This window comes from Schistocerca gregaria, chromosome 2 (assembly GCF_023897955.1).
Source record: "Schistocerca gregaria isolate iqSchGreg1 chromosome 2, iqSchGreg1.2, whole genome shotgun sequence".
Taxonomy (NCBI): domain Eukaryota; kingdom Metazoa; phylum Arthropoda; class Insecta; order Orthoptera; family Acrididae; genus Schistocerca; species Schistocerca gregaria.
Window position 1 is genome coordinate 816,175,909 of NC_064921.1, and position 22,907 is coordinate 816,198,815.

General features: G+C 39.8%; 1 protein-coding gene across 1 annotated transcript in view; it reads right to left on the bottom strand.

Moving 5' to 3' along the window:
- The window catches only part of LOC126335143 (ATP-binding cassette subfamily C member 4-like), a 109,399-nt gene that overhangs the window by 52,025 nt on the left and 34,467 nt on the right, over positions 1–22,907 (bottom strand). The window contains exons 7-13 of the mRNA XM_049998104.1: positions 20,076–20,232; positions 19,836–19,974; positions 19,635–19,745; positions 19,336–19,560; positions 15,246–15,532; positions 14,255–14,438; positions 4,661–4,816 (exon numbers count right to left, since the gene is read on the bottom strand). Coding sequence (XP_049854061.1) covers positions 4,661–4,816; positions 14,255–14,438; positions 15,246–15,532; positions 19,336–19,560; positions 19,635–19,745; positions 19,836–19,974; positions 20,076–20,232 — 1,259 coding nt within the window. The remainder of the gene's footprint in view (positions 1–4,660; positions 4,817–14,254; positions 14,439–15,245; positions 15,533–19,335; positions 19,561–19,634; positions 19,746–19,835; positions 19,975–20,075; positions 20,233–22,907) is intronic.

The window sequence follows — 22,907 nt, forward strand, 5'->3', positions numbered from 1 at the left end:
GTGGACCTCACTTGGCAAAATGAGCTATGTGGTAGAACTGAAGCAGATTATTCATTCAGTTCTATACATCCTACCAATCATCTCAGATGTTAAATGTCAATTTGTATAAAGATAAGCAATCCATGGAAACTATCTGCTATCAACAAAATCACTGGACTGGTGAGTACTATTTCTGCTTATGCCATCCAAATTTAATCTAATGAATTAAAAATAAATTGCTCAGTGCTGTTGTATCCTCAGTTATTGTTATAAAGCTGCATGACAAATAACAAATAGGACTTCGTAGTACATATGTAAAACTTTGACAAGACGACGCCACTCGGCTGATAACCCGAGAAGATTTCATCAATGGAATACGCCGAGAAAGACTGCAATCGCATATATGTAAAACTATTTTCATTGGAAAATACCTTTGTAATTAAGTAAATATTAAGCTCCTAATACAAGAAATAGCATTCCTACTAATTGACTCATATTTATATGGCTAATTAGTTTCATGGTCCACAGATCATATGCATAATACATCTTAAAAAGATGTGGACCAAGTCATTTTGCATTGAATTATGAAAACATGCTGAAATCTCATCTTATGAAGAGAAGGAGTTGTCAACCAGAAACTTTTTCAGTTTGTTTTCATATTTAACTTTGCTGTGTGTCAGACATTTGATCTCATTATTAGCTGTCATCAAAAATTTGAATTGCAGCATTGTACACCTCTTTTTGCGCTGAAGACAAACTAAAGGTCTTTTTCCTTCTGAAATTTTAATTACATACATCATTCTTTTGAGCTGGAGTGGGTTATTTACAACAAATTTCACAAGGGAATAAATATACTGCTAAGCTGTAATCAGAGTGGCCAACTCAGATAGAAATCTACATGATGATCAAGGGCGAGCACCACATAATATTCTTGCAGCATATTTTTGAGCCACAAAGACTTTCTTCAATATGAGTTACCCCACAATATTATTCCATATCATGATATTGAATGAAAGTATGCAAAATGTCAACTTACTGATTCGTGTCTCCAAGATTTTCAATTATTCTAATTGCAAATGTGGCTGAACTAAGTTGTTTTAGCACTTACATGATGTGCTTTTTCCAGTTTCTCTCTCATTGATACAGACACCTAACAATTTTGAAGTTTTCTCCCTATTCATTATTTCTTCACAATAAGTTACATTGATCATTGACATAGTACCCTTGGATGTGCAGAACTGAATATATTGTCTTTTTAAAACTAGTCAATGACACATCTAAGAACACTGTTCATCCTTCTGTTTCTGTATGTATGTTTGGATTGATAACAGTATTTGTGTCATCTGTAAAAGGAACTAATTCTGCTTGTTCTGTATTACATTGAAGATCATTTACATAAACTAGGAACAGTGGTGGACCTAAGATTAAGCCTTGGGAATCAAACATGTGATTTTGCTCCAGTCAGATTAATTTCCCTGTATTACATTGTTGAATGAGTAAGTACAACCTCCTATATTCTTTTGTTAGACATGACGTTGTACATTGTTTGGCTATACCACAATTCCCACAAGACTTCTGCTTATCTGCAACAATGAGATTCACGCAGTAAAATGCCATTGACAGGTCACAGAAAGTACCAGCTGATTTTATTATTTTATGCTTCTAAAATTTTGTTAGTGAACATGTCTATAGCATTCTCTGTAGAACAGCTCTTCTTCAAACCAAACTGTGATATACTGAGGATATTATTGTTGGCCAGGTGAGATTCTGTTATGTCACCACAAAAAATTTGGAACAAGTCAGCAGTGAAACAGGTCAGTAGCTACGATACTTCTCCTGTCACCTTCCTTACAGAAGGATTTAGTGACATTTCTGTCTCTGGGAAAAAAGCCCTAAGTGTTGCATTTCATATTTCAGATACCATGGCTTATTATATGGAAACAAGTAATTAGTACTCTTGGAAGGAGCATAAAATCCGGATGAAATTTTGAGAGAAAATATAATTTTCTTTATTTCAGGAGGAGGAGGAGATTATGAAACTTTATTTAATTGTATAAGAATTACTTTTTAAAAATATTGCTGTGTTTTTTCTCTAACTGCTTGTCCCTGTGCTTTCTACTGTATTTAAGAAATAAATGTATTTGCCATCTGTGCCTTAACATTTATAGCCCATCCAATCAGTGCTATAGCAATTTATTCTGTTCTGTGGCTGGTTGTCCTGCCTCTTGTATCAGTACATTCCATACAGCTTTATGTCTGTTGGAATAATTATTTCTGACATTATGTCAATGTTCCCTGATTTCTTAACTTTCCTTAGTAGTTTAGCAGTTTTTGTAGTGGTCAGCTACTGCAGGATCTCTTACCTGTTCTTGCCAACAGTAATTTCCATTTTCTTTTCACAAGATACTTAGTTCCTTGTATTAGCTTTTGGTTTATTATAAATTTCATTCTAGGTCATCTCTTGTAAACTGTTCTTAAAAGCACTTGTCCTGCAGTTAATTATCCTAACTGACTTCCACTGAAGAGCACCCATACTGCAAGGCACTATGTTATTTATCCTAACAATGCATCATGATCAATTATTTCTTTGCTTTGAGGCTTCATGAAAGAAAACATCAATTAGGATCCTATTGTCTTTATCCAACTGTGCTAGAAAGTTCCTTACTAAGAAATTTTAAGTTTCCAGATCATTTTTCCTATCACAATCCTTTAAAAATCTACATTGAAGTCACCAGACTTACCTGTTTGTTAAGCATAGCAAGCATAGTAAGGAATGCAAATTCCCATGAACAGTTCAAAATTTCCCAGTGGGGATCTGTATAAATTTACAATTTAAAGTGAACTTTTTTTAGTAGTAATTCACAAGCATGCACTTCCGAGTGCTGACCACTACAAAATCTTTCCCAATGTTTTTGAATTTTGGCTCTTTATTAATATACATAACTTAATCCCACAGTAGTTCTACATGTGTAAGCTGCTGGAGTCAAATCTCATGTAATTTATGCAACCCTGTGGTTATGTGGTTCTCAAAGCACATGATTCATATCTTATCAGAGCTCTCCAAATTTTCCAAACAGACAAGACACTTCTATGTAATTACTCAGTTCTCTAATATTCTGGTGAAATAAGCTAACTACTTTTCTGAGCATTCTTAAGCATCTTTCAGAACAGGGTGCCTGAGTCCTGATCCTGACCTGAAAGAGGTACTCCTCAGACCCAAACAGCCAGCGAGACCTTTCTTTGTGAGATTGTGGCCCCACATGCATTTTCTGCAAAAAAAAGTGCAGCCAATCCATCTTTCCCTCTCTTATGTTGCTGTAGGTAGTGTTTAGTACATCCACATCTCCCAGTGGTAGGAGCAGGCACGGCACTCATGGGATTTCACTTAAGTCAGCAGCAGCCTGCTCAACTGTGTGTCAACATAGCTTACAGCAGTGTTAACTGAGGGCTGGTCATGGCACTACAGGACCACCACAAAACACCCATTTGTGCATGTTGTTGCTACTCCTGTTTCATCCAGGTCACCCCTAATGCTGTAATTTATGTCCTTAGCCAGACTGCTCCCCACTACACCTACTACAATAACCTGATGATGCTCTGTACTTAAATGTTTGTGCAAATTCCTTATGTCGTCTGTCACCTGGAAAAGCCTAGCACTTTGCTTCACAATATTGATGACCTGGTACCCTGTTCCTAACTTGTCCTCTACGATCTGGCCTACACCCCTCCAATGGTTGCTCCTAGCAGGAAGACTTCCTACTCTTACTTTGAACTGACCCATAACTGGATGAGGCTTTTCCTCTTGTACTTCAAGTAACAAGTCAAATTTATTGAATACTGTAAGCTCTGTGTGTTCTGGTTCAGACTGAAGTACACCAGTCTGTTTCCTTTTCAGCAATACTGTTGTCTTTTGCATATTCTACAGTTACATGGAAGAGCCTTGTCAGGTTTCCCACTACAGTCAACCATAGGTGAAATTCCAACTCACATTCTATACCTACCACTATCACCAACTATTCTTGGTCAATAGCCACGTTTATCATGCATTGCATCACAGATTACATGCTTAAAAATGGAATTAAATCAGTTGAAACTTTACACAATTTTTTGTTTCTATGAGCCACAAAAATTATGCCTACATCTTAGCAATTCAACTGTATGGTATAATGGAGAAAGTTAACCATTTTTGCTTACAAGAACTATGCACACTCAACTGTAGTATCTTTTAACTTATTCACAACAGACTAACTAAATATATGCAACTGTAGGTAAACAAACTACAAGTTCAAACATTTCTAAATCAAAAACCTTAAGAATTTATGCACCTACTGGCATAGATGTAACTAGCATTAAGCAATATAGTGACAGTTATTTGTTAATACAGTGAACAGATTATGCTTCCACAATATCTTTGTCTCATGTTTATGTGTACCTGACATCACATCCCTGAATGTTTTCCTTCTTGATGGGCCAATAACACAAGTGAATGAGCTTTATAACTTTTGGAATAAATACATCGCCAAGCTAGAGCACACACCAAAACACACTTTTGAAATCCATCTGAGTTACCTCAAACATGCATTTAAAAACTAACTTTTTGTATTCTGCTCTTAGTAGCTGCAGCTGTTTTCACCTACTTAAATTTATTCATCTTCAGGCAAGTGAGGTTAAGTTATTTTACCTCATGTGATCGACCTTGAACAGAATCTTCAAATAATTCAGTCAGACCTCGTGTTCTTCCTATATCACCTGCAGCTTCTTCCTTCACGAGTAACTTCGCGAAGTCCAAGCCAGTGTTTTGTAGGTCTCTGTATGAACCTTTTGCTTCTATTTCACCCTGAAATGACAATTCCTGCTAACACTATGAAGTTTTTTCACTATGAATTATCTAAAATTAATTTGCAAGATTACATCCTAACAGACGGCCATTACTTATTAGGTAACAGCAGCAGCAAAGCAAGTTATATAAATGCATCCTTTAATAATTTAGATTTCTCACAAACAAATGGTAGAAGGCATTAGAGTAATTAAGAATTAAAGAGGAAAAACTAAGCAAAGGATCCACACTAGAGAAAGAAACAAGAATGGAATGTTAAAGAATAAATTTAAAGTTTACCTCAATGTGAAATTTGCTCTAAGTTATATTCCTAACACCAGTTTCCTGTTGCTGTTCCAACTTCATATTTTCCCTTCCCATACAGATATAAAAAATGTTGGTCAAAATTTATTTGAATGATAAAAATACAGATATAATGCTTTATATGACTAACAGAGGAAGCTATTTATTCAAAAAATGTGTTCACATGAATAACAGCATTTATTTTTCCGAGATGAAAATTATTACAAATAAATGACATTTGAACTACAAACTTATCTACTGCTCCAGTTCTTCATTTATGACATGCTACTGTCTTGAGTGTCTATGGAAAGTGGTTAAAGAAGGCTGAAACCATGAGTAGGCAACGAAGTTTGATGTCCATATCTTATCACAGAACATAGTGATCGGAGGCTTGCCCACACACTCAAACAGTCAAACAGAATAGGCTGTGATCTGTGGCAGACCTCATACTGTGCTGGTGCAGAGCACACTGCTCAGCACAGTGTTAAACATTTTGTTCCACAGCTGAGGACCAGTATGTTCCCATGTTGACCTAACATCAGTGATGATTACAGTGAGCACAGGGTCATCAAGATTGGAGCACTGATTAATGGAATCAGTGTCACCTGGTCAGATGAATCATGTTTGTTGTTAAACTGTGTTGATGGTCGTGTCCAGATATGCTATCATCCAGGCTTACAGATGCTCAAAACATGCATTGCCCCACGGATGCAGGCCAGTGGGAGCAGTATTACATTATGAGGGCATTCACTTGGGCTTGGATGGGGCCTGCAGTAGTAATCAAAGACACCATGATATCTGTGGACTACATGAACATTATTAATGACCACCTTAACTCCTTAAGGTTGATGTGTTTCCAATAGCAATGGCATCTTCCAGCAGGGTAACAGTGGACATCACAAGGCCAGAATCTTACTGCAATGATTTTGATTTGAGGAGCATGACAGTGCTATCATGTTGATATCTTTGCCATCAAATTCAGCTTATCTGAATCTGATGAAACCCAACAGGGATGATGTCGACCACCAGCTTCCCATAAATTACAGGAAGTGTTAGAGCTGTGCATAGGCATCTGGTGCCATAAACCTCTGGAAACCTATTACATACTTTTCAAATGCCTGGCATGCAGAATCGTGCTCAAGAGATGGACCAACACCCTTTTAACTAGCTGGACATACTGTTTTGGCTCATCAGTACACACTCCTGTGCAATACCTTAGTAAATTCCTGTGGCTCATTGCACTTTTACAGATAATACAAACTTATGTTTAATAGTTCTGTTTGAGAATGTAAATAAAATAGAAAGAAACTTCCACATGGGAAAAATATATTAAAAACAAAGATTCCAAGACTTACCAAGCGGGAAAGCGCTGGCAGACAGGCACATGAACAAAACACACAAACACACACACAGAATTACTAGCTTTCGCAACCGATGGTTGCTTCTTCAGGAAGGAGAGGGAAAGACGAAAGGATGTGGGTTTTAAGGGAGAGGATAAGGAGTCATTCCAATCCCGGGAGCGGAAAGATTTCCCTTAGGGGAAAAAAGGACAGGTGTACACACACACACACACACACACACACACACACACACACACACACACACACACACACACACACACAGGCAAAGAGTAAGGGCAGAGATGTCAGTCGAGGCGGAAGTACAGAGGCAAAGAAGTTGTTGAAAGACAGGTGAGGTATGAGCGGTGGCAACTTGAAATTAGCGGAGGTTGAGGCCTGGCGGATATTGAGAAGAGAGGATATACTGAAGGGCGAGTTCCCATCTTCGGAGTTCGGATAGGTTGGTGTTGGTGGGAAGTATCCAGATAACTGACAGTGTAACACTGTGCCAAGATGTGCTGGCTGTGCACCAAGGCATGTTTAGCCACAGGGTGATCCTCATTACCAACAAACACTGTCTGCCTGTGTCCATTCATGCGAATGGACAGTTTGTTGCTGGTCATTCCCACATAGAAAGTGTCACAGTGCAGGCAGGTCAGTTGGTAAATCACGTGGGTGCTTTCACACGTGGCTCTCCCTTTGATGGTGTACACCTTCCGGGTTACAGGACTGGAGTAGGTGGTGGTGGGAGGGTGCATAGGACAGGTTTTACACCAGGGGCGGTTGCAAGGGTAGGAGCCAGAGGGTAGGGAAGGTGGTTTGGGGGTTTCATAGGGATGAACCAAGAGGTTACGAAGGTTAGGTGGACGGCGGAAAGACACTCTTAGTGGAGTGGGGAGGATTTCATGAAAGATGGATCCCATTTCGGGGCAGGATTTTAGGAAGTCGTGTCCCTGCTGGAGAGCCACATTCAAGGTCTGATCCAGTCCCGGGAAGTATTGTCAAAAGTGGGGCACTTTTGGGGTTCTTCTGTGAGAGGTTCTGGGTTTGAGGGGATGAGGAAGTGGCTCTGGTTATCTGTTTCTGTACTAGGTTGGGAGGGTAGTTGTGGGATGCGAAAGCTGTTTTCAGGTTGTTGGTGTAATGGTCGAGGGATTCAGGACTGGAGCAGATTCGTTTGCCACGAAGGCCTAGGCTGAAGGGAAGGGACCGTTTGATATGGAATGGGTGGCAGCTGTCATAATGGAGGTACTGTTGCTTGTTAGTGGGTTTGATGTGGATGGATGTGTGCAGCTGGCCATTGGACAGATGGAGGTCAACGTCTAGGAAAGTGGCATGGGATTTGGAGTAGGACCAGGTGAATCTGATGGAACCAAAGGAGTCGAGGTTGGAGAGGAAATTCTGGAGTTGTTCTTCACTGTGAGTCCAGATCATGAAGATGTCATCAATAAATCTGTACCAAACTTTGGGTTGGCAGGCTTGGGTAACCCAGAAGGCTTCCTCTAAGCGACCCATAAATAGGTTGGCATACGAGGGGGCCATCCTGGTACCCATGGCTGTTCCCTTTAATTGTTGGTATGTCTGGCCTTCAAAAGTGAAGAAGTTGTGGGTCAGGATGAAGCTGGCTAAGGTGACGAGGAAAGAGGTTTTAGGTAGGGTGGCAGGTGATCGGCGTGAAAGGAAGTGCTCCATTGCAGCGAGGCCCTGGACGTGCGGGATATTTGTGTATAGGGAAGTGGCATCAATGGTTACAAGGAAGGTTTCCACAGACTGGGTACGGATTCCAGGCATTTGAGAAAGTGGTTGGTGTCTTTGATGAAGGATGGGAGACTGCATGTAATGGGTTGAAGGTGTTGATCTACGTAGGCAGAGATACGTTCTGTGGGGGCTTGGTAACCAGCTACAATGGGGCGGCCAGGATGTTTGTTTGGGTTTGTGAATTTTAGGAAGTAGGTAGAAGGTAGGAGTGCGAGGTGTCGGTGGGGTGAGGAGTTTGATGGAGTCAGGTGAAAGGTTTTGTAGGGGGCCTAAGGTTCTGAGGATTCCTTGAAGCTCCGCCTGGACATCAGGAATGGGATTACCTTGGCAAACTTTGTTTGTAGAGTTGTCTGCAAGCTGACGCAGTCCCTCAGCCACATACTCCTGACGATCAAGTGCCACGGTCGTGGAACCCTTGTCAGCCGGAAGAATGATGATTGATCGGTCAGGTTTCAGAACACGGATAGCCTGGGCTTCGGCTGTGGTGATGTTGGGAGTAGGATTAAGGTTTTTCAAGAAAGATTGAGAGGCAAGGCTGTAAGTGAGAAATTCCTGGAAGGTTTGGAGAGGGTGATTTTGAGGAAGAGGAGGTGGGTCCCGCTGTGATGGAGGACGGAACTGTTGCAGGCAGGGTTCAATTTGGATAGTGTCTTGGGGAGTTGGATCATTAGGAGTGGGATCAGGATTATTTTTCTTCGTGGCAAAGTGATATTTCCAGCAGAGACTACGAGTGTAGGACAGTAAATCTTTGACAAGGGCAGTTTGGTTGAACCTGGGAGTGGGGCTGAAGGTGAGGCCTTTGGATAGGACAGAGGTTTCGGATTGGGAGAGGGGTTTGGAGGGAATGTTAACTACTCAATTGGGGTGTTGTGGTTCCAGATTGTGTTGACTAGAATTTTGAGGTGTTGGGGGAGTGCAGCTGGAAGTGGGAGATTGAGTAGATGGGAGAGACTGGGTCTGTGTGCAATGAGAGGAGGTTGAGGTTTGTTGGAAAGGTTGTGGAGGGTGAGTGAGTTGCCTTTCTGGAGGTGGGAAACCAGGTGATTGGATAGTTTTTTGAGGTGGAGGGTGGCATGTTGTTCTAATTTGCGGTTGGCCTGTAGGAGGATGCTATGTACAGCCGGTGTGGATGTGGGAGAGGAAACATTGAGGACTTTGATTTGGGATAGGAGTTGACGGGTGTGTTCATTGGCCGAGTCGATATATAGGTGAAGGATTAGGTGGGTGAGGGCTATGGATTGTGCTGTTTGGAACTGGTATAAGGACTGATGGAAAGAAGGATTGCAGCCAGAGATGGGAACTTTAAGTGTGAGGCCTTTGGGGGTAATGCCAAATGTCAGACAAGCCTGAGTAAATAAAATATGGGAGCGTAATCTGGCTAGGGTGAAGGCATGTTTGCGGAGGGAATGTAAATAAAATTTAATGGGGTCGTTGTAGGGATGTTGTGAGGTTGACATGGTATTAGCAGGTGGAAAGGGTAATATGAGGTTAAAGTGAAAGTAAATAGAGATTTATATAGGGAGAAATAAAGGTGTGAAAAAAGTCGAAAAAGTGTTGGTTTGAGATGAGCTATGTTGATCATGTGCAGAACTTAGGTTGCTGAACGACAATGGGTGCAAAGGTTGGGTAGTTATGTTGTCTCCAGATCACGTTAAAGGGTGGGGAAATTCAAGAAAATTTCGAAAAAAATTTTTTTTTTTGGAATAAAGTTTCGAAAAAAAATTTCCGAAAAAATAAAATAAAATTTCAAAAAATTTTTCGAATAAAATCCTGAAGAATATGTGTGTAAATGTATTCAAAGGACAGGTTATGTACTGGCAGGTTATGAGAATGAGGCTAACAATTGTTTGATGAAGAAATAATAACGTGTAAACCTGTGGGAAGCTGCTAAAAAATGATCGGTTGTGTGGGAAAAAACGGGAATGGAGATAAAACGAAAGTTGTTGGAAATAGCTGAGATGGTTGTTTAATGGGTGAAAGGAACTGAAGCTGTGAAATAGTATTCACGAGTTTACACGAAATGTTTGTAAACTTGGAACAATGGATTTTATAGCAATGGTTATGTTTAAAGCGCTGAAAATTTTAGGTTACGGTTTGGAAGTAAATTACGTATTATTGAGTATAATTAGGCAGGATAAAATGTATGGTAGATTACGGAAAAATGGAAGATGAATACAAAGTGAAACTTCTTGTACAAACGAAAAGAGAAAGTAAGACGATAGAGAAGATTTCGAAATGCAACAGAGACAATAACAAACGTAATTGTTGGGTTCAAATTAATGATGTAAATAAAATAGAAAGAAAATAAAATAGAAAGAAACTACTGTCCTACACTCTTAGTCTCTGCTGGAAATATCACTTTGCCACGAAGAAAAACAATCCTGGTCCCACTCCTAATGATCCAACTCCCCAAGACACTATCCAAATTGAACCCTGCCTGCAACAGTTCCGTCCTCCATCACAGCGGGACCCACCTCCTCTTCCTCAAAATCACCCTCTCCAAACCTTCCAGGAATTTCTTACTTACAGCCTTGCCTCTCAATCTTTCTTGAAAAACCTTAATCCTACTCCCAACATCACCACAGCCGAAGCCCAGGCTATCCGTGATCTGAAAGCTGATCGATCCATCATCATTCTTCCGGCTGACAAGGGCTCCACGACCGTGGTACTTGATCGTCGGGAGTATGTGGCTGAGGGACTACGTCAGCTTGCAGGCAACTCTACATACAAAGTTTTCCAAGGTAATCCCATTCCTGATGTCCAGGCGGAGCTTCAAGGAATCCTCAGAACCTTAGGCCCCATACAAAACCTTTCACCTGACTCCATCAAACTCCTCACCCCACCGACACCTCGCACTCCTACCTTCTACCTACTTCCTAAAATTCACAAACCCAAACAAACATCCTGGCCGCCCCATTGTAGCTGGTTACCAAGCCCCCACAGAACGTATCTCTGCCTACGTAGATCAACACCTTCAACCCATTACATACAGTCTCCCATCCTTCAAAGACACCAACCACTTTCTCGAACGCCTGGAATCCGTACCCAGTCTGTTACCCCAGAAACCTTCCTTGTAACCATTGATGCCACTTCCCTATACACGAATATCCCACACGCCCAGGGCCTCGCTGCAATGGAGCACTTCCTTTCACGCCGATCACCTGCCACCCTACCTAAAACCTATTTCCTCGTCACCTTAGCCAGCTTCATCCTGACCCACAACTTCTTCACTTTTGAAGGCCAGACATACCAACAATTAAAGGGAACAGCCATGGGTACCAGGATGGCCCCCTCGTATGCCAACCTATTAATGGGTCGCTTAGAGGAAGCCTTCTTGGTTACCCAAATCTGCAAACCCAAAGTTTGGTACAGATTTATTGATGACATCTTCATGATCTGGACTCACAGTGAAGAACAACTCCAGAATTTCCTCTCCAACCTCAACTCCTTTGGTTCCATCAGATTCACCTGGTCCTACTCCAAATCCCATGCCACTTTCCTTGATGTTGACCTCCATCTGTCCAATGGCCAGCTGCACACATCCGTCCACATCAAACCCACCAACAAGCAACAGTACCTCCATTATGACAGCTGCCACCCATTCCATATCAAACAGTCTCTTCCCTTCAGCCTAGGCCTTCGTGGCAAATGAATCTGCTCCCGTCCTGAATCCCTCGACCATTACACCAACAACCTGAAAACAGCTTTCGCATCCCACAACTACCCTCCCAACCTAGTACAGAAACAGATAACCAGAGCCACTTCCTCATCCCCTCAAACCCAGAACCTCTCACAGAAGAACCCCAAAAGTGCCCCACTTTTGACAATACTTCCCGGGACTGGATCAGACCTTGAATGTGGCTCTCCAGCAGGGACACGACTTCCTAAAATCCTGCCCCGAAATGGGATCCATCTTTCATGAAATCCTCCCCACTCCACTAAGAGTGTCTTTCCGCCGTCCACCTAACCTTCGTAACCTCTTGGTTCATCCCTATGAAACCCCCAAACCACCTTCCCTACCCTCTGGCTCCTACCCTTGCAACCGCCCCTGGTGTAAAACCTGTCCTATGCACCCTCCCACCACCACCTACTCCAGTCCTGTAACCCGGAAGGTGTACACCATCAAAGGGAGAGCCACGTGTGAAAGCACCCACGTGATTTACCAACTGACCTGCCTGCACTGTGACACTTTCTATGTGGGAATGACCAGCAACAAACTGTCCATTCGCATGAATGGACACAGGCAGACAGTGTTTGTTGGTAATGAGGATCACCCTGTGGCTAAACATGCCTTGGTGCACAGCCAGCACATCTTGGCACAGTGTTACACTGTCAGTTATCTGGATACTTCCCACCAACACCAACCTATCCGAACTCCGAAGATGGGAACTCGCCCTTCAGTATATCCTCTCTTCTCAATATCCGCCAGGCCTCAACCTCCGCTAATTTCAAGTTGCTGCCGCTCATACCTCACCTGTCTTTCAACAACTTCTTTGCCTCTGTACTTCCGCCTCGACTGACATCTCTGCCCTTACTCTTCTTTGCCTTTAAATATGTCTGTTTGTGTCTGTATGTGCGGATGGATGTATGTGTGTGTGTGTGTGTGTGTGTGTGTGTGTGTGTGTGTGTGTGTTGTACATGTGCCTGTCTGCCGGCACTTTCCCGCTTGCTAAGTCTTGGAATCTTTGTTTTTAATATAGTTCTGTTTGAGAAGTAGACAAAATGCGATATTCTGTTATCCACTATTTAAGTTATGAAGGATTTATTTGTTAGTGAATAGTCTATGTGAAAATATCTAGATAGAAATTAAATAATGCCCAACTCTGGTTATAGCCCTTCCCCCTACTTTCTTTCATTACAAGATGCAAACATTTCTAGGCGTGATGAATGATTTTATTAGAAAAAAGTAGTAAGCTTTCATGAAATTTGACATTATCTTCTTCAACGCACTGTCCTTTGCTAGTAACATACTTATCTTAACATTGAACCCATCACAAAGCATTTCTGGAAGGCTTCTTTTGGAAGGAGCAGCTCTGCCGTGACCATCTCAGTGTCAGAAATGGCGTTGAAACTTTCTGCTTTTAACAGTTTTAATTTTTGGGAAGAACGAGAAGCCACAGTGCTAAATTTGGTGAGGAAGACAGATGTGGACCAACTCTCTCCAGCCAAAACCTTGTCAATCAAAAGTGATACGCAACACAGCACATTTTCTTGATTGTCTCATTTTTCTCATCTTTTTGTGTGTAATTACATGAATGGTGCTGTGTGCCTTTGTAAAATTTACCTTTCTTCTGCTTTGAATGAACTGATCTCACTAGGCCCTCAGTATCTCAAGAAACAATGAGCACAACTGATATTCATTGACTAACCTGTCGTTTTAGGGTTTTAAATTTGACTGGTTTTCAATTGGGAACTGGATTTTCACTTCAGGGTTACACCCATAGGGCCCAGCTTTCATCTTAAGTTGCATCTTTGGGCATTAAGTCCAGGTCTGAATGAAGATGGTCCAACTCTATGCAAACTCAATTTTCTTTCCTTTACTCACTCAATTCTGGGAACAAATTTTGCACTTGTCTCAGCTTCAACTGATAGTTCGTAATTTTTTGCATGCATCTGTACAAAATATTAAGTTCGCTGAGCTCTCCAGTAACTAGCAATTTTTTCCACTTTTTGCACATTTCCTTTGGTTTTCTCAGATTGGGCATCCCAAATATTGCTTATTTTCTTCAGACTCATTTCCACTTAACTCACTCATACAACTTGTAAACAGTCTTCAGAGTTACAGCATTGTTACCATACACGTATTTCAACATTTCATGAGTTTCTTTAGCACTTTTTGAAACTTTAAAGAGAAATTTAAGTTCACACATTATTCAAAATCCATGATACATGAGAAGCAGTAAATGCAACCTCACTCTTGCACATCTGGATGCTGACAGAATTCAGACCATGTTCCAACTTTACATTGCCTGTCTCAACATATCAGGCTATCTGAAAAATTACAACAAATAGTTTTGGCATCAACAGTTGCTGCTGAAACAAGAAAGCCCATACTTACATTCCGTAATATTAAAATCTGATCTGCTTGTTTTAAGAACTGTAGCTGATGAGTTACCAACACACAAGCTTTATTTCTCAACAGACCAGAGATGCAGCCATCAAATAAGTGCTTACTGACATGAGCATCAACTGCTGACAGTGGGTCATCTAGCAAATAAATATCTGCCTTTCTGTAAACAGCACTGGAAAAGAAATAGGAAATTTTACACAAGCATTTATATTTTCATACTATTTATCATATTGCAAGATAAAAAATATGAAATTTATGAAAACCATCAGATCTACAGCAGAAAAAATATAATGTTCAAACCAAGCTGCATAGTTTGTCAATACACATTTTACATCAAAACGAACATATTACAATCTTTGCATTTTCATTGCACCTATTGTCTCATGTCCAGTTATACTGAAACCTACAGGTTTGTGAACATAATTTTGCATTTTCAGATTTTGTATAGATTTACTTTTCTTTATGTAATGTTTACACTACTTTTACTTTTGCAACTTGTTATTTTACTCAGAGAAACTGAAGAAAGTTTATCCTTGATTATGTGTTGCAATAGCTTAATTCATCGCTGAATGTCCAAACATTTTGTTTATGTAGTCCACATGCTCAGGCCTCTTGTTGACACTGAACTGAACAGACAATGGAGGTTGATGGTTAGTGTCAAAAACACTCAGTTTTTAGTGTTTCTCATTTGGTATTTGTTTGCACAAAGATGCTGGCAAATCTAACATTTTCATTGAGTACTGGAGCAACATGGCCTTAGTTAATTTTTTAAGAAAGTCCTCAGCTAAAGCTGTTGTACAGTAAAGATTAACATATTGCAAAAGTGTCTTCAAGTACAACGTATTGTTGTATCAGTAAATTTAATGAGGACTATGTTATGAAATTCGAAAAACCAAGTATGAAGACCAGCCGCATGCTGTCAGACTCAAAATATAACAAGGGTTAACAACCAACATTAGTATTGCATTTCTGCACTTACCGAGCAAGGTTGATGCGTGCCTTCTGACCACCACTTAGTGTGACACCACGCTCACCAACCAGTGTGCGGTCACCATATGGGAACATAGCAAAGTCTTGTTCTAAAGCACATGCCTTCACTACCTTGCGGTATCTTCTTCTGTCAAATGGTTCACCAAACAATATATTTTGACGCAATGAAGCTGCGAACAGCCACGGTTGCTGTGAGGCATAAGATAGTTTCCCCTTCACACACAGTGAGCCAGAGCATAAGGGTAGTTCATTCAAAATGGCTTGGAGTAATGATGACTGTAACAAATTATTTTAAAAATCACTTTTTCCACTATATAGCATCTTGTTTGAATAGTACCACTAAGAAATCTAAGTAAAGCTTACATAATTTGGTTCTAAATTGACACCTACAAATGAATCGCTAGAACTGCACAACATTACTAGCATCTTTTTGAAGTTGAAGCTAAATTACCTAAAAAGATCTCTGTTAGGTGGAAATGTGCCCACTGAACTTCAAGCACCAGTCAGCTGATTGTGCAGAGCTGACTCAGATGTTATGATACCAAAAATTTGTGTAGTGATTTTGTAAGTGTGATTCAGGATTTCTTTAGAGGTATATTTACCACAATAGAGCAAAAAGCTGAAGATTTTCTGTCTTGCCAGATCGAAGTAGTATTCCAGTTTTTCATTTCCATAAAAGACAAATTTCACTTGGAAACACATTTTGCACAATGGGAATAATAAATTATTAATAACTTAATAATTTTGCATTAAAATGTGCTACACAGAATTACTTTGAATAGGATTGTTACCAACAGTATGTGTGTTATACTAATTACGACATGAAATATTAGTACTAAGAGAGCCTTAAGCTCCTAACAACTGATTAAAGAAAGTGTGAGCCTTTACCATTTTTAATGAGATGGAGAAAACATTGACAATAACATGCACTAAACCATACCTTTAGGAAGATGCAACATTTTTCTAAACCATTTCAGATAATTTATAGTCAGTTTAAGGGGAACCTGAAGGATATATACATTGTGCAGACAAACTATGAAAAACACACATCACACATATCACCTGAAAGAGGAAAGTTCAAAGTTTATTGCTGACAAAGACACTTGAGTGTACATTCCACATGGGCACTGCACATTGGTTGAGAAACATTGACACTGTAATCCACTTCACTCAACACTAAAATCAACAGGCCTATGTTTACTGAATCAAAAGCTTCAACAAATCAATTTCTCAGCTCTTAAAGAGTAGCTGCCATAGGCAAGCCAAAGACTGTATTATATACTCCAACAGAAAAATATCACAATGTGTGAAGACTGATGACCTAGGAGGTCAAAAGCAATACACAATCTTTTTGTTCACCACCCCCAATCAATTTTCATGAGACAGTGCCATTAATATAATGGTGCACCTTGAGATGGAAGTGAGGCAGGGTGGCATCATGCACAAAATGAAATCATTGTTATCTTTGTGAAGTTGAGGAAACAACAACTTTTGCAGCATATCCAGGTACAACATTCAGTCAGACTTTCTACCGCAAAAAATAAAGGCCCAAAAATAAGAAATAAAAACTATTTTAGAGTATCTTATGCTCAGCGACAACTCCAGAATTTTATAACTCCCAAATTCTTACATTATGGCAGTTTACTTTACATGATAGATAAAACTGATTCATCTGAAAAGGTGAGTCATTTGGGTAAAGTATCCTCTGCCATGGAGAACTGAAATGCAAAATTTGAACCTTCTGTTACAGTTGCCAGAATGCAATTGCTGCAGTAACTGCAATTTGGAAGGCTTCTTATATAAGTCACTGCAGAGCGCACCTCACCATTATTTGAGGAAATTTAAGTTCCTGACCTGCCCATCTTGTTGACTTCTGAGGGCTCTGTGTGAACGTATCTCCAATATGTTCAATATTTTCATCACATGCATCACACAAAATCAACTTTGAAGAATTTTGAACCCCAGTTGTAACTTTGTGCACATTGCAACATGCAAAATGATCTCTCTTTTAGAGTAGTTGCCATGTTGCTTCACACAAACAGCACAGCAGTGTTAAAACTTTGAACCTTCCTCTATGGAGTGACATGCCCAATATGTTTCTGTCCCTTAGTTTGCCTGTAACAAGCAATTGAAATCTATTTTTTTTTAACCACCCACTATTGTTTAACCATATCTAATTAGTTTATGTCAAATCTGACACCTGATCAGTGAAACAGTATAAATATAAAGCTGCTGTCCTTTTATCGATGTGGCATGTAACCTACAGCTACATAAACCACTCTGCAATCCACATCTAACTGCCTGGCCGACAGTTCACACAATCACTTTCGGACTATTTCTCAAACATTCGACACTAATAGCATGTTGGAAGAATTAACACTTAAAGCTTTCAGTGCAAGCTCCAATTCAGTTTTAATACAATCATATTTCTCATTATGTAGGTGTGAGTAAAAATGTTGTAACATTTGGAGGAGGAAGATGGTGACAAATTTTATGGAAAGACCTCACTGTGATGAGAAATACCTTTGTTTTAATGACTTCCATCCAACACACACTACATTGTGTAATTGAAAATGTCCAAAGGGCAGTTAATTTTCAATGTTCTCCAAACCTATCTTAAGGATGCCATACCATGCAGCAACATTCTAGCAGAGGTGAAAAGCTTTGTGTACTTTAACTTCTGGTGTTATTTATGATTTCTTGAGTAATATTTTCTTAGTTTACTTATTTACATGTCCAATAAGTAAAATAAGTAATAACAAGATGGGCAGTGGATGAATGGAGTTAGAGACAAAGCTATGAGGTCATCAGCCCCCTAATCCTGTGTGTGTGTCAAGCTAGGAGTAGATCTGAGAGGAAGGACCTCAGATGGCAAATCCTGATTAACTCAATTGCATGCAAGAATCAGGAAAGCTAAGGGATAGAAAAAAAATAGAAGGCAAGGAAGGGTGAATGTGGGAGAGTTGCCCTGCCCAGAATGCCACCAGAGGTCCCCAGGACACATTGTGCAACTGGAGAGAGACCCTTCCATCTGATCAATGCTTCCACCACCACCACAACCACAAGAAGAAGAAAACTAACTATACAGCCAGGATAAAATTTCAGGAAAGAACAGTGATGATGACTGTCAACCAACAACAGATGTAAAAGAAGAAGAATTAAAAAAAGGTTGGAATGGCAGGAGTCAGGGTGGACTATCAAGCAAAGGCAGCTATGGAGGCCCTTTTGCCAGAGCAGGCAACAGGCAGCCCTCCAGTCCATTAAGTGGATGACAAGACCTATGTACACTATGTCATAAGTAGGAGTAAAAACCACTATCAGTAAAATGTAAAACCACAATAGCTGCTGTGGTATCATCCACTAGTACCAGAGGTAGCATTTCAATACGTTGAAAGTTTCACCATAAGATGATCAAATTAAAGCAGACCAGTAAGTTATGAGCCACCATGAGATGCACCACCCCCCAACAGTTCTCTGGTCTGTGCAGCCCTTCACTGTTGCTGACACTGACCATCACCTGGAGCAGGAACATGCCATCATCTTTGGTCATGTTGAGCACCATGGTTTAAGCATAATCTAATGAGATATATGCTGTTGCCAAGGTGTGGGTGAGCAGCAGGGTAAGGGGGGGGGGGGGTTCCACCTTTCATCTAATCACTGATGGCTGCTACCTTACATCAGGACTCTCCAACTGCATCGACACCAGCAGTTGCCACCACCAGCATGCACTGCTTGCCTAGTGGGCAAACTGCTTGTCTGTAGCTCCTACACCACAAAACAACAAACTTCCCTCCAGCTGTGATTTCACCCCTATAATTGACAAGGAAATTACTTTTTAACCAGGGATATTTTACTGATGGTCTGCCACACAACTCTCTCCACTTCCACCTCCACAGTCCATGTCCTGGTGAGGAAACTGCACTGCTCATCCTGACTGGCCAGCAGGCGACTCACCTGTACCGTAAGGGCCAGATCCCAATCTCTAATTTATGTTAAGAATGGTACCATAAATATTGCTTACTTAATGGTGAAATTCTTTGAAATTGTTAGTGTTGAGTAATTATCAGTTTTCCACTAACCTTTCCTGATCCCACTGGTCCAATTACTGCAACAAGTTGCTTGGGTGTCACAGTTAAGTTCACATTATTTAATGTGTTTTCTGTATTATTTATAGACCATTTTGCTGATGCCTCCATTAGATCAATTCCTGCATCATCATCATCTGAATACTGGGTGATTGAATCTACATTGTGTTCTTCCATGTAGTCTGGTAACTTTTTTATTTCATCATTCATTAAGAATCTCTGGAAAAGGCATTAGTCAGCAATTATTTACTATGAAGAGAAAATACATGTTTCAACAAAAAAAATATACGTACTTGTACTCTTTTTGTTGATACCAAAAATTCAGCTCCAAAAATAATTGCCTTTGGAAAGCAGTCACCCATAGTATCAGCCAGAAGATTATAGTATGCTATTACTACAAAAACCTGAAAAATGAACATTTACTGAATGAAATAAATTGTCAATGAATTGAGACACTTCCATTTTATCTTCTAAAAATGTAAAGATACTGCTACCTTTTCTGCTGTTATTGCTTCACCAAGTAGAACATAGGTCACAATGCTGATGAAGATAGAAAACCTTGTAACAAATATTCCAAACGATGACATTGTGCAGCGGACATAAGCAGTTGATCTAATAGAGGCTGTTTCCAACCTGAAAGTGATTAAAATACTTCATCTCTCATTTGGAAAGCCTTACAGCAGTGCATTTATATATATGTAAACATACATATTTAAAGCATTCCATATACACACCTTCTACATGCTTCAATTAACTTTGCAAAATAGTTCTCCCATGTATACAACTTTATAACTTGAATTCCTGAAATAATTTCATTCATTAACCTAACCCTTTTGTCAGATCTCAAAGCTGTTTTCATTCTGAGGTATGACATCCTTTTCCCCAAAAGGCCTGCAATAGAAACATGTTTCAACATTAATTTAGGAAGTATATGCCTAATGCATGCATTTATGAAAATTAAACTAAGAAAACAGTCTTCACTTTTCATGTAATTGTGAAATAATTAGTGAAAAGTTAAAGGAAGATGAGAAGTTAAGCTGCCAAAATTGCACATGCATATAAAGTTAATTTGAAGGTACCCCAACAGTTAATGAGAATAAGTAGTTTGAAGCCAGGGAGGGGGGGGGGGGGGGGGGATGGAGGGGTGTTCAATCCCTTCAGATAAACAGATAAATTACTAATGCTCTTCACATGTATTTTGTTAGTACAAAACCTACTCCTACACAGCAAATTGAAACTTAATAATCCTTTCTAAGATAAAGAAGCTCAAAGTCAAAGTTTTCTACGAGCTATCTACTTGTCACAAAATTACAAATTTCGTCAATAAGATCAGACTCTGGATCAAAGTAAGCTGCCAGATGTGCACTCATGTTAATAGGTAAATTAAGTCTTTGGAAACAGTTTTACTGTTCATCACACTGTAATTCCTACTTGTGATTGGTACAACCACGTAAAAATGGCAGCTATACAGATGTAAGTGAAATTAAAATGAAGCCTCTGCAGAAAAAATGCCACTGGACTTTATGGGGAACATCAGATTTTGTGACAAACTGAACTGATTGTACTTTTGTCTTGGCCTCCAAAAAAATGTTTAAATTTCGTGATAGCAAAAGCACAGTGTGTCATTCTAAATACGAGTTCCACATGGCATATACAGTCCCACGATTTCTTATAGAATTATTGAAAATTTTCTATTTTTGTACTAATACTTGGAAAAAGCAACATTCCATTTGCAGAGATGGTGGTCCATTCATTTTAAGGTTTTTTTGACAAATTGTTTTATGATACAATCATAACCATTTTTGGCCCTCAGTCTTCAGTTGCTGCGGGTGGCATTTTATGAACAATTTAACTGGTAGAATTTGATGGATGTCTGATGGGTCAGCCATTTTTGGCTGTGGTCAAGATTAGCTAGCCAACAGTACTGTCAGAGTGACCAGTTCTTGGAAAAAAGCAAAGGTCACATCCATATATGAGAAGTCCAATACCTTTGACATTGACTTGTTGGAGAATCTTAGAACATATGAGCTCTAACATAATGAGGTATCTTGAACAAATTATATACTCAATGCCAACCAGAATGGATTCCAAAAACTTTGATCATGTGAAACCCAGCTTGCACTTTTCCCACATGACTTTCTGAAAGCTTTCAATCAAGGCAGTCACATAGATACTACAGTATGTCTATTTCTGTAAAGCATTTGACTCAGTTCCATGCCTAAGCCTATTGTCAAAAGTTTGATCATATGGAGTATCAAGGAAATTTGGGTCTGGGTTGAGGCCTTTTTAGTAGGGAGCACAAGCACTTTATCTTTGATAGTTCTCAGCTTTAGAAGTAACTGAAGGTGTTCCCAGAGAAGTGTTGGAGGGCTTCTGTTCATCTTTTATATTAATGACCTTGCAGACAATATTAATAGAAACCTCTGACTTTTTGCAGATGATGCAGTTATCTACAATGAAGTACTCTCTGAAGAAGCTGCATAAATATTGAGTCGCATCTTCATAAGATTTAGAAGTGGTGCAAGGATTTGCAACCTGCTTTACATGTTCAGAAATTTAAAATTGTGCTCTTCACGAAGTGAAAAAATTTAGTATCCTATGACTAAAACATCAATGAGTCACTGTTGCAATCTGTGTGAAAACTTTGTAGGGATATGAAATGGAGTGACAGCATAGGTTCAGTTGTGGGTAAAGCATGTAATCTGGTTAAATTGTGACTCTTGGCATATACTACAATCACTTATGTGTGGCTCACTTAGGTATTGTGATTAAAATTTGATCAATCTACAGCATGCTTAGAGGCATTCAAACAATCATTCTTCCCACACTCCATATGTGAATGGAATGTGAAGAAACTAATAACTGTTACAATGGGACATACTCTCTGGTAGATAGCATGGTTGCCTGATGTGTTAATTTGTTGCACTTCACTGTATCTAGTACCAATTCCCTCCCTGGTGACAAGTGTACTAATTGCTGTAGTCAGGGTCTTTAATAAAGATGCAATACATATGACAAATCAGTTTTGTTTACACACAGCATTTCAGATTTTTTTTTAAATTTGGTGTGGAAGCATGAAGCACAGTTTATGGTACCAGCACTGCAAGGGGGCAGGCATTGTTTGTTTCCCATCCCACATGACTCCTCACCCCACAGTGGTCTATGTGAGGACCAGCCTTGCTTCCTCCAGTCCCTGCTCCACCCTTCTGTCAAATTACAGGTAGGTATCAGCACATATTCTACAACTGCTGATCATGTGAAACCTCAAGACTGCTATTGTTTATAGTGAAGTCTAAGTTGATACCACATACTCTATTTTCAGAATGCCTTTGAGTTCATTAGCAGCATAACCTGGTAGATAGACAAGATACAAGCTAATGGAATTTCAGGGCAAGTAAATTATTAATTCTATACTTCTGAGTGAACAGAAATTGCAATGTACTACAATGTAATGTAGCAGATAGTGCTGTAGTTTTAGCTTTTTATGCCACACAAAAAAAGGCTTTATTAGAACATCAGTTGGCTGACATTTTCATTTGCAATCTTTAAGTCCAACAAAGTATATC